This window comes from Neovison vison, chromosome 11 (genome assembly GCF_020171115.1).
Source record: "Neovison vison isolate M4711 chromosome 11, ASM_NN_V1, whole genome shotgun sequence".
Lineage (NCBI taxonomy): Eukaryota > Metazoa > Chordata > Mammalia > Carnivora > Mustelidae > Neogale > Neogale vison.
The window spans coordinates 48,996,736-49,010,256 of record NC_058101.1 but is presented as its reverse complement, the minus strand read 5'-3'; the positions used below and the strand labels follow the sequence as shown (position 1 = coordinate 49,010,256).

General features: G+C 39.9%; 1 protein-coding gene across 1 annotated transcript in view; it reads right to left on the bottom strand.

Moving 5' to 3' along the window:
* DHX15 (DEAH-box helicase 15) overlaps positions 1-11,516 on the bottom strand; it is a 57,508-nt gene extending 45,992 nt beyond the window's left edge. The window contains exons 1-2 of the mRNA XM_044225876.1: positions 11,289-11,516; positions 3,880-4,315 (exon numbers count right to left, since the gene is read on the bottom strand). Coding sequence (XP_044081811.1) covers positions 3,880-4,315; positions 11,289-11,359 — 507 coding nt within the window. The 5' untranslated portion in view covers positions 11,360-11,516. The remainder of the gene's footprint in view (positions 1-3,879; positions 4,316-11,288) is intronic.
* Positions 11,517-13,521: the final 2,005 nt, after the last annotated feature.

Here is a 13,521-nt window from a genome sequence, read left to right as displayed (position 1 = left end):
TACAAAAGCAAGAAAAAACACCAGCACAAGTTGGTTGGCTGCCATGACGACAGCGCATTTCTCCCTTGTTCCATTATCAACAGAAGCTAACAGAACCTCTAATTTCATGGCTCTTCACTCACTTACCTGGGTAAGAATCATGGGAAAAATCTAAGTAATCACTATATTAAATCGGAATCCACTGCATTAAAGTCATGATGGGCCTCCATCAAAGCATACAAAAGCTTGTCAAACTCAAATGCCACAGAAAATGCAGGTGGGGGTGGTTTTGGTAAAGGATTACAAACACACTTGAAGAATACTGGTTGTCGCACATTTTAGTTAGGTTACTTCTGCAATTTGGGGATAACTGTTTTCACTTACAAATATCTAAAAGGGGAGAAGGGTGACTATATCACTTCTCTAAGAATTTAACAATGCGTATCTTTAAAGGACTTAAAATGAACAGAAATAAATACTACCCTAAAAGAGAAGGGTCTCTCTAGGTCTATAAACCCACAAACCAAAGTTTAAGGGGTTTTCCAGCTAAGTTTTATATATTTATCTTCATTTCCGCAAGCCTTTTGCAAAAGCAAAATGCACTTTATAAGACCAAACAAAATGAAATTCAAACAAACATTTACCATTAAGTTAAAGCTATTTAAAACCATTTGGAATTCTCAAGGCAAGGATGTTCAAAGCTTTTAAAATTCACTCCAGTGAAATGGGTAACTTGCTTCCACTTTAAAATTAAGATACAAACATTTGTGGCCAATTCAGCAGTTTTTGAACTCTGATCTCAGGACTTCTTTTTACTCTTAAAATAATCAAGGATGCCAAATAACTAACAGACTTTACTATATGAGGAAATTAAAACTGAAAAACTTTTAGAGTACTTATCAATTCCTAACAATAAAAACCTATCCTATGCTAACAAAAACATTTTCTATGAAAAATAATTACATCTTCCAAACCAAAAAAGAGAAGAAAAAATTAGCAGAAAGAATACATTGTTTTGCATTTTTGCGTATCTCTAATGTCTGGCTTAATAGAAGACTGCTGAATTATCGGTTTCAATTTTGAATATACTGCACTATTTTTGTTTTGTTAGAAGTATATAAAGAAAATCCCAGGACCTCTTGAGTTTCAGGAACCTTCCAGGTTTCCCAGATAATATTTGGAAAACGGCGCAGGCAATGCATCTATTCACACTTCTAAGAACATTATCCTGATTGGTCTTCTTTACTCTCCTGACTTCTAGTATTACCTGTAATACACTGACAATCCTAACTATGTTTCCCATCCTAACCTAGTGGTCATTTCCACTTGAGGAATGAATATTTTACTGGTATCCCAAATTCAACAAGTTCAAAACTATTTCACACCTTCCTCCTATACTTATTAATCCCTCCTATGTCCCAACATTAATATTAACATTCTAACTCCAATCTACTCTTTATTCTCCATTCTACTACCTTATAAGGAGTCAAATTTTTGTTATGACTTCCTACATAGTCTGTCATCAACATTCTCACTAGGCAGGACATTTCTGTAAAAATCCCTACCGAAAAGCTCTGATGGCTCCCCGATCTATAGCACGATACACTGAGGCTTAGCCTGCTGTTCCAGTCTCACCTGCCCCATCTCCCTCTTTATACACACCCTATATACCGGCCAGAACATACAAAGTTTTCTCTTCTCTGAACTTGTGCCTCCGTTCACCGTGAACTGGCTTTAGTTTCTTACACATGGATAATAGTATGAACACACCAAGTTGCAATGTAAAATGACTTTTACTGTTGAGTCTCTGTCAAAAGTTAGAGTCAATACTTTAGATTCTGTTTGGAGGGTTTCATTTTCTGACAGGCATAAAAAGATAACCAAAATCGGGCGTCTGGGTGGCTCAGTGGGTTAAGCCGCTGCCTTCGGCTCAGGTCATGATCTCAGGGTCCTGGGATCGAGTCCCGCATCGGGCTCTCTGCTCAGCGGGGAGCCTGCTTCCTCCTCTCTCTCTCTCTGCCTGCCTCTCTGCCTACTTGTGATCTCTCTCTGTCAAATAAATAAATAAAATCTTTAAAATAAATAAGATAACCAAAATGGCTTGCTCTTAATGGTTTTGAGTAAAAAACTTTAATAGGAGCATGCCAAAAAACACTTGGGTGAAATTCACTAAGCTGTTCAGCTTCCCTCTGAACTACCCAAATGGCCTGCGATTTTAAGTACACAAAACAACAAAAACCACTACAAATATTCATCCAAACAATCACAAACCTCTCATTTTGAAATCACCTGACCTTCCACATTGACTGCTACTAAAGAAACTCATCTCTGAAACAAAGTTAACCATGTAAGACCACAGAAGAGGAACATGAAATAAATATAACTTTGGCTATAAAACAAAGAGACAAAGCTTTAAATACTGAGCCCACCTAAATCTACTATGTAACCACAGGCAACTCACTAAACCTCTAAGATTCTTACCAATCTCAGGCTCATTTTGCTCATCTGGAAAATGGTGATTAACAACTTCCTTATAGTGTTCTTGAAACAAATACAAAGGATACATACAGTGCCTAGCTTTATCCAATTCCTAATTAAATAAATTAGTACTATGCAAAGCAGATAAATCAGCTGAAATAATTCTTTAAAATACTAAATCTTCAAAATAAGTTGTATCTTTTCACACATTTAAATTTCCGTAAGATGATAAAAATAAACCTATCAGTTTCAGTTCCTAACATCAACACTAAGTTTTCTTTTCTTATAAAGAAAAACCATATTCACTAAGGCTCAGTCTTTAAAAGCCTTCTATTCTGATTGCCACTGTAGCCTTCAAAATGTCTCCACGATATATCCAAGTTGATAGATTTGCGGCAGTTGATAGATTTTTAACAACATTTGTTGTTAAAAAACAACAACAACAATGGTAACTTGCACATGCAGTATGCTTAATTATTATAAACATGAGTCACAGGTAAATAAAAATGGAAAACAAGCCAGGAAAAAACACAGTATAGTAATATTGATTTCTACATAGTAAGAGAACTTACTAAATTCATTTGAACTTCTGGATTTTCCAGATTTTCTACAATGGCCAAGGACAACTACTTCTGTAATCTCCTTGAAATTTTTAACTGGTGGTTAGACTCAAGCATACAAAAATATGGTTAACACCTCATTCATAGCAGGAAATGCAAATTAAAAATTACTGAAATACCATTTTCACCAATCAGATTTGTAAAAATTCAAATTCCATAGTATAATCTTTTGGATCTACCTGTTCATGAAAAACAACCATTAGAAGCAGCCTAGAGGTCTATAACATGGACCCAGTAAACCACAGCTCATCCATTTTTTTAAAATATCCTAGATATATTACTAACAAGACACTAGTGCTTATTGCTATGTATCTGGGGGTAGTGTGTAACTGGATATACGTGGAGATCATAGGTAAAGAGACTTTAGGTAGCTCTTCCATTTTTAAAAAACAGGATAATATTCACCCAATTCAAGACAATTACAAAACGAAACAAAGAAACAAACAAAAGATTAACAAAAATAAAACTGCCTCAGTGGTTCAAACCTCTATACTCAAGCAATGGAAAACAAAAACTTGTACCTCCAAATTTGTACCACCCAAGAGTCAAAGTGGTCAGAAAGCATCATTCTGCCATACTTAACGTTAACAAAACAGCACTGCTATTTTCCTCTAGACTCAGGAAAACAGACACTCCCTACAAGATTCCCACTGTGTGCTACTAAAAACTGCTAAACATCAAAGTAGCTATTCTTCGGGATGTTCTACCAGACAATGTAAAGGACTACTGGGATCAAATAAGCAACATTTAGTAAACATGAACATTAATATAGTATATACCATGGTATACAATAATAACTCACCTGTGTTGTTTTACCAGACCCAGTCTCACCAACCAGTACAAAGGACTGATGCCTAACCAGAATATCTGTAAACCTATCTTTGTATTCCCAAACAGGGAGCTGAAGCCGTTTCTTTAGAATATCATAGTAACGAGGAGTATGGGGTAGGTTGGTAAAAGGATTAATGCACTGTGGAAGTGATGTGTGTCCTGCATGTCCGGTGTGTGCTGAATGAGCAGAATGTGTCGAATGTGTTGAATGTGCAGAGTGGGTTGAGTGAGCTGAATGGGAAGCTTTTAAAGGTGGTAATCCAGCACTGATAAGCATAGCATTAGTCGAAGCTCGCAATTCCTTCTCCTTTTCTTTCTCCCTTTCCCGCTCTCTATCTCCTCTATCACGTTCTCGGTCTCGATCTTTAGACCGATCTTCACGATCCCGGTCACGATCTCGATCCTTCCTAAAAATAAAAATTTAGAATTCAGATTCTGAATTTTACGCAAAATGTTCTTGGCAGTGTTATAGTCACAACAGAAATATGCAACAACCAATAAACCAATACAAAACTCAATAACGAAAAAGACCTTATGGACATTGGGGTGGGTAGGGCTATGGTGAGTGCTGTGAAGTGTGTAAGCCTGATGATTCAGACCTGTATCCCTGGGGCAAATAATACATTATATGTTTATAAAAATAATTTTTAGAAAATAATGAAAAAGACGTTATAATCAAGAATTCTCCATGCCTCATCCATAAACATCTTTCCCTCTTTGATGAGACCTCAAGTTCTCTTAAGGAACAGTCTCTTTCCATACCTTTAACCACCAGCTGAGATAACGCAAGTCTGAGAAATCAGACTTGATGGGAGTAAAATCCCTTCCTACTTAGCAGAAGTTAAAGACTGAGGGCAAGGTGGGGAAAAGGTAGGAATAAATAAAGCAAAAAGGATGCATCACAATTTTCCCTCAAGTTACATGAAAAGGTATGTTCAAATTCAAAACGGCTTCTGGACACAAAGACAATTCTATTTCCCTAATGGTAATACAAATATGAGTTAATAAAAGACTGTAGGTGAGTTTGCTTTCGAGTTATACTTCAGAGCACTTTCCCAGTTTTATTTACTAACCATGTATTTGTCCTACAGAAAAACTAAAATTAAAACACTCTCATTCTTTTGTCTTCATTTGCACAACATCCTTAACAGCAACCGCAAAGCTTTGTAAACCTATGTATACTTTGGACATTCATCAAGTGAAATACAACCATTAAAAACAAGCTTCACTGAACAAAAGTTGTTTTAAAATGCTAAAATTTTGCAGATGGCCACTGTATTAATTCTAGGTCAACTTTAAGTACTCAATGCTAGTATCCACTTCCAGTTACCACACATGATTCCTAATAAAATAATAATTCTTAAATAACCTATTTATTTATTCTACTAATCCAGTTTACTTCAAATCAAATCCTACAGCAAACCTGCCACAAAGTATCTGGATCCAGACCTGAAATAGTGAGGCAAAACAGAGCTGTAAAGACAAGCCACTTAACACGTCATTACTCCTTATTCGTAAGTCACAGAAGACGTACAAATTTTCCATGCACCAATTATCAGTAGCCGAGTAGGAAAGACCATTCATTCTCTATGACAGCACATCAGGAGAACAGAAAACCCTAGATAAAATACAGCTAAAATTCTAGAGCCAGCAGGAATTAGGTTGGTTCCCCAATTACAGAAATAGTAAGCAGACCAACTCTATTTTATTTTGTCCCTCCTTAAAATATAATTGTATTCCAGAGAAATTTAAAGAAAAGCTTTATTATGTATATAAACACATACACACACCTTTCACATGTATACTTTCATAGAGCCATATATACATACTTTTCATATAAATATAAAATACATATATAAAAAGTGATCCTTTCTCCCATCCCTCTGTTCACCTTCTACAGAATCACAGGACACATAAGCCATGATTGAAGCCTTTTATCCCATTTCACACAAAGAGAAAGGAAGTCAAAGGGGGGAAAAAATAAAAACCCAAAAGATAACCTAATAAACACATAAAACCAAGTCTCAGAACTCACAACTTCCTGGACTACCTCTGAAATATGCCATCAACCATCCTTCGTTTACCTCATTCTGCCTCTGGTCTCAAGTATCATTAATTATTTATATTGCCCCAAATGTGAATGACAAAGTTTCTAACAGGCTACACAGAAACGTGCCCAGCAAAGTGAGAAGCACTGTAGCCATTAATGGTTCAAAGACCATGTATATTAAAGGTCACAGAACATAAAAGAACCCTTAAAGAACATCTGGCCTAAATGCAAAGGATTCATGTTTCTAGTACTCTAGGAGTGAGGTGGGACAGAAGACCATTACATGACCAAGAAACAATATGACAAAACTTTAAGTTTTATGAACTTCTACACTCCTAGCACCAGGCACTTAACATATGAACCTAACCTTTCCAGAGTTATAAAATACAGGGAAGGGAGAGTGATTGACAAAGTAAATCATACCACAGTGCTTTGTTACAGTATCTATACAGATACATTTTTAAAGGGCCTACTTCACCAGAAACTTCATTACCAAAAATAACGACAGTAAAGGGGCATTAAATACATCCTAAGGACACAAAGATTTAACTGCTGACTAAGAAATAGGGGCAAAAAGAGTAAAAAAGCAGCACTGAGATCACAGCTGTACAACCACTGGCAAGATGTAAGCCTCAACTTACTATCTGCAAAGAGAGAAGTATTACTAAAATAGCCTGAGATTAAAATAAGAAAGCAAGAGGAAGGATGCAGAAACCAAATCCAATCATCTTGCCTATCACTCAAACTATCTACTTTCAATGCAGAAGGATAAAAATCAAAATACAGCTATGGAGGGCTCTCTCAAATCCATTACTTCATAAATAATGAATAGACCACCATGTATATGTTTTCTTTTCCTTTTTTTAAAGTTATTTATTCGAGAGAGAGAGACAGACAGAGACAAAACAGTGGAACAAGCACTCTGGCTGAGCATAGAGCCCAACTCGGGACTGGATCCCACAACCCCTGACATCATCACCTGAGCCAAAATCGAGAGTCAGGGGCTTAACCCACTGAACCACCTGGGCAACCCGCCTGTTTTCTTTTTTAAAACAGGCACTTTCATTATACAGGAGTTTTACTCTTAAAAAGATTTACTCATTGAGATATAATGCTTAAAAACTGACTAAAAAACAGTGCTTTACTGATCACACAGCCACAATCCTGGCAGGTACACACAGTTATGACACAGTTTTTAAGCACGTTTCTTAACTATCTCAGCTCAATCTTGGCTCAGCATTGAAGCTAACTATATGACCACAGTTATTTCTTTCCTTGTCTATAAAATGTGGCTATTCACAGATCTTGTGCAGTACTTCAAGAATTAAGTCAGGGGGCACCTGGGTGGCTCAGTGGGTTAAAGCCTCTGCCTTTGGCTCAGGTCATGATCTCAGGGTCCTGGGATCGAGCCCCGCATCGGGCTCTCTGTTCAGCAAGGAGCCTGCCTCCTCCTCTCTCTCTGCCTGCCTCTCTGACTACTTGTGATCTCTCTGTCTCTGTCAAGTAAATAAATTAAATCTTTAAAAAAAAAAAAAAAAAAGAATTAAGTCAGTACATGTAACGTGCTTAAAGTTGTGCCTGGGACAGTGTAAATGCCTGATAAATATTGCGTATCACTGAAGGGTTTTTTTTTTTAATTTAATTACAATACCATATTAAAACTCTACATGGAATAACAGGCACTACAGTACTGCTGATGAAGATGTAAAAGATGGTTTTGTTTTGTTTTTTTTCAAGATTTTATTTATTTTTTTGTCAGACAGAGAGCACAAGAAAAGGAAGCATCAGGCAGAAGGAGAAGTAGGCTCCCCGCTGTGCAAGGAGCCCGATGCGGGACTCCATCCCATCCATGACTCTGGAAGCATGACCTGAGCTGAAGGCAGCTGCTTAACCGACTGAGCCACCCAGGCATCCCAAAATCAGAATATTTTAAATACACACTGCTTTTTCTCTGGCAATTTCACTCCCAGAACTTTTCTGAAGGATTTAAGTGTGCAAATATGTATACATAAGGACATCCTCCATCCCTTTCACTTGTAAAACAAAAGACTGGGAAACTAAACACCAAAGAGGAGAAAACTGGGTAGATAAGTTACAACACCCCTTTATGAGCGGAATGTGATATAGCAAATGAAAAAGATAATGTACAACTATTCTAATTTGATACATTTCTTAGTAATTAAAAATCAAAGCACAAAACAGCCCATACTGAAACATTTCATCTATATTAAATATTACAATTTGTATTTGTGAATAAACATGCAAAGACTAAAAACAATGTTCATTGAGTGGTTCAAGATAAGGATGAAGATTTCAGGGAAATTTTTGCTTTTCTTTATTTCTTTATGTATGAACATTTCTTGTATTCCCTGGGACAAATTACTTAACCTCACCTGTATCATAGGGCTGTAATGAAAAAGTGGTATATATATACAGCACCCAAATAGTTTTGGGAGCACAGTATGTACTCTACATATGCTGTATTTGTTTCACTTTTCCACAATTAAGGAAAAAAGTGCTTATTAGGAAGTACTCTCCAAAACAAACATAAAAATGGAAAGTGTCCTTACTTTCACAAAGTTTTCCATACGTCAGTTGTCTTTTTCTTAGTAATTTTATAAAGCAAAACTTGTGGGATGATGAAAAAGTAGTAATGTCAGTATGTAACAGAAACTTTCAACTTCTCTACCTGACCTCCAAACAAAAATACAGCAAGAATAAGAAATGCCATATAGTTTGGGACTTGAATCTAAATGAAATCTCCACCAAATTACTTTCCTTTTCAGTACTGGGGAATGAACCAGCCATGCTCAGCAGTGAAGTTCATAGGACTGGCAAGCTTCTCTCCCTCAGATAAAACCACTTGTTAATAACTACAAGGGTTTAAAACAAAAAACAAAAAACACTCCCCCTACTTCAAGACTGCATGGCAGGTAGGGAGAGGGTGGTTGGGTTATGGACATTCGGGAAGGTATGTGCACTGGTGAGTGTTGTGAAGTGTGTAAACCTGGTGATTCACAGACCTATACCCCCGGGCCTAACAACATATTATATGTTAATAATAAAAAAAAAAAAAAACCGCATGGCAGTCAACAAAAGTGACTTTCACAATTATCGAACTGGCAGCAGGGGGAGGGGAGAACCCAAGTACAAATGTAACCCATTGCTAAAGAATTAGTTGTATGAGAAATGATACAGAAATGTTTATACAAATTTCTCTCCAGAATTATCTCAGAACTTGGACTTGACTTCAAAGATGAACTCTCCTTTACCAACAGGCAGATACGATATAATATCCAAGAGAATCATAAGGTCACCATCCTATACCTAAAAAAAATTCCTTATTTTACTAAGGCTGTTTTGCAAGAGAAAGGGAGCAATATACACACACACACAGCCACTGATCCCAAACACACAAATATGAATGCACGCACGCGCGCGCGCACACACACGAATAAATGAATTCACTGCATTCCAGTGTCTTTTGTTCCAATCTGAACTCTTTTTAGAGACATCAGTTGCATCTTAGCCAGGTGACATGACTATTTATTTTTACTCCCAGGAACCAAGAACCAAGTGTTCCCTACTTTACCAACCCATTACAAATGTCATTAAAATAGGCTGCACTGACTTAACTACAGCCATATTCTATGCTGTAATGGAAAAAAGCAAGAGGCTAAAAGTGAGAATGAAAAGATCAAGGTTCTAGATCGAGCTATACACTGTGTAAGGTTGCACAAGCCACCTTAACAACTCTGCATCTCCATTTGTCATCCCCTGAGTGGGTGATGCTTATACTCTCCAAAGTAACTTCCAGCTCTAAAGGAGTCTTTAACCAAAAACGCTGAGGTTTTGCTGGGGGATGGGGAGGAGAAGATCCTAAAGAGAGAAAACTAATAACCTAAAAAGAAAGAAAACTAATGTCTAACATTGCAAACTAAAAATTTTACAAGATTAAAATGTGATATACTTTTGCTTTCCACATTCAATACATAGAAAAGTATTAAAAAGTACATCCTTCCCCAGGCTTACACTCCAGAGACACACAGGCACTCAACATTGATACTGGAAACCAACAGAAATGAAAAACTTTGGGAGAACAAAAATTCACAGAACTTATATAGATAACGTGACACAGTGATTCCTTACATTCTTTACACACACACAATTAAATTATGTAAAGTATTTGGATATGCACACTTCTGTTTTCTGACCTGAACTACCCAAATAATTTTCTTAACTTCAGGAATGAAAACACACAACGGTCAAGACGTGATTTTGATGAAATTGCTAGTAAACTGTTAAATTCCTCTGTAACTTTCAGGAAATGCTACGGGAAAGCAATCTGAAACACCAAGAGTCTAAGTGCTTCAACTCCCTAACAATCTCCCCACGGGCGACATTTTCCTAAAATACTAAAGACATTTTTTGAGAAGTGTCTGCATGTTTCCAAAGCTATTAATGAAGGAGTGGGGATATAAAACAAAAACTTCTTAAAGGGGGGAAAAAAATGCCTTCTAATTCCCATCCCACGACTGCCCAATAACCAGTTTCAGCCAAAGCAGGAAATAAAGGAGATGGCGGGAGCGTAGGCAGAGAGCGGAAGTTTGCCTACTATCTACTTTGAAGTGTTTGAATGGACTGAGGCACAAGCTCTCCCGCCAAACTACAAATGCAGCGGCTCCAAACTACCGGCCCTCCAACCCATCAGCTGTACTCCACGTTTTCCTTTCTCCCTGCAGGCCCTCTACTCTCCCTTCCCCGGGAACTCTCCTGGCACGCCTCACTCGACTCCCGCCACCCCCATCTCCACCTACACAAGAATCCACGCGCTTTCCTCACTTTCTGCCCCCTGCCTTTCTCCTTGGGGGGCACCCAGCCGCCCCCCCAAAGACCTCTCCGCGATCGCTCTGCCGTAGAAGTAACTGCTGCCCTTGGAAGCGAATACTCCCGCCGCGCCCTCCCCCCCAGTCTCCCCGGCTCCAGACCTCACCCGGGAACCCAGACCACGAGGTGCGCGACTCCCTCCCGCTTGCTCCCCACGAAGTGACTCCGGCTCGGCTCCGGGAGGAGGTGCCCTCGTGGCCACGCAGGCCTCTCCACCCTCCCGATTGGGCCGGGCGGCGGCCGCGCCACACATCTCCCCGCGCCCTTGCCCAGCCGAACACCGGGAGTGGCGCCGCTCTCCCCGACCCGCCGCTAGTGAGCCGAGCCCAGAGGGAAACAAAGGGTCGAGCTCCAAGGCCCGTGGCTAGGCCGATCCTGGCCCGCTCTCCTCCGGGACCCCAACAAAGCCCGAGCCGCTGCCTCGCGCCCCCGGCCTGGCTTACCCATCGGTCCCCGCACGCTTCTTGCCGGAGGGGTAATCCTCCCCCAAGTCCAACCGGTGCCGCTTGGACATCTTCGGACTTTGCGAGCGGGCGGTTATGAAAGAAGATGAAAAAAAAAGAAGCTGGCGGCTGTATCGGTACAGTCGAGGGCAGCTACTTAACTCTGGAGGACCCCCACCCCTCCCCGCTACAACAGCCTACACCGTGCGGCCGGAACCAGGAGCTAAAATGGCGGCGGCGACGAGGGCTGGGCCTGCGCGCGCGCTTCCGCAGCGTGCTGTGCGTGCCGTGCGTGCATGCGTGCGTGGTGCGCGCACGCATCGGAGGCGGGAACTCCAGGCCCTTCCTGCCGCGGTCTCGGTGACCCGCCCCGCTTCGGCTTCTCGGGCCTCTAACCCCTTGCTTGGCCTCTTAGCTTGCGGTGTGGCTGTTCAGAGGGATAATCCCCTATGGCTTTCTTTTCCCTCTGATTTAGGAAATTGAAAGAGAAGAAAGTCCAGTCCCAGTTAAGAAAGTCTGTCCATCTCTGTTATCCTGGCTTCAGGGGAACCGGACACCATGGGAGGTTGAGAACCTGAGATCATAACAGCTAGATGATAAGGTGGGGAGTCAGAATGGGAACCCAGTATTTTGTAACTCTCAATCTTGAGCTTGCAGCCACTGACCTAGACCCTTTGAGTTATATTAAAGAAACTGAGGTGAGAAAATAGAAGGACTTGCCTTGATTCATTTTGCCCCTTTTTTTGCCCAGCAAGAATAACATACGTTCAACCTGTAGATGTTTTTTACTGGAACAGAAAATTGGCAGTAAGGGCATAATTCGTTTTTTTTTTTGTTGTTGTTGTTTTTTGTTTGTTTTTTTCCTCTGTGTGACTGTAATGTGATTCCACAGTATTAACCCTACTTCTGACCTCAGTCTTACAGTAACACTGCAAGGTAGGTGTTACTCTATAAATGTGGACACTTAAGGCTGAGAAAGGTTAAGTCACGTTGTCATAATAGCTGTCCCTAAAGCCACAGCAAACTGTTAGGGTTAAATGACTCTTACAACTTTTGTGGATCTCTGCCCCCAGGACATATCAGTTTCCCAGCTTAAGGGCTACTATTAAGTACTTGAAAATTTCAAAGAAATGATGAGGGGAAAGGTTAGAATTGTACCTGCAGAAGTGGCTCACTCAGGGACGCCTGGGTGGCTCAGTTGGTTAAGTGTCCGCCTTTGGCTCAGGTCATGACCTCAGGGTCCTGGGATTGAACCCCACATCTGGTTTCCTGCTCAGTGGGGAGTCTGCTTCTCCCTTTCCCTCTGCCCCTCCCCCCGCTCATGCTCTCTCTCACTCTTTCAAATAAAATAAATAAAATCTTTAAGAAAAAAAATAATAAGTGCCTCACCCTAAGAGGCATCAGCCTGGCATAAAAGTGCAAGGAGACTTGGTAAAGGAGGAACTGAAATTAAAATGGTGATGCTTCTGCCTTGGGCTTAGGGTATACCTAAAGAAAACAGTACTGTAATCCTGTTGTAATCTGAATGAAGAAAAGCCATACTTACCAAAAGATAGTGGCCTTTCTAGAATCTATAATAAGGAGAACAAAGAGCCAAAATCTGCTAGAATGTTCACAGTGCTGGTGAAGAGGGGCAGAGTACTGTGCCTAGATAATCCACCCTAGATTTTCAGATAGAACTGTCTGTAGACTAGAGAAGAGCTGCCTACCAGGTCCCTACAGCTTTTTGGAAATGCCAAAGAATATTTCCTTTATGCCATCTCTTTGTCCACTAGATAACTATCTGACCTATCATTTATCTATGGCATAAATTTATTCACCTAGAGAGAATGTCTTATGCAGCTAACCAGCACCAGGTGTCCAGCCAGAGATGTTTTCCAACCTAAATTAATAAATAATCATGATAATAGCAAACACATATAAAGAACTTACTGGGTACCAGACTCTGTTTCTTATATATTTTAACCTACCTGACCCTTACAACAGCTTTGAGCTGGGTGCTATGAGTTAGACTCCTTCACAGGTAAAGAAAATGATGTACAAAACAGGGTAAGCACTGTGGTCAAAATGACTGTTTCCCAGATAGTCTTTGTGCATAAGTGCCATGCTGTGCTGCTGCTGATGATAAATAAGGATTCTCATTCCACACTGTTCTAGGGTTTGGTTACTGAGGATAAGTTCCACCAGTCTGGCAAACTTAATGTGAACTGATAACCTGAAGTTTGTCTGTTGT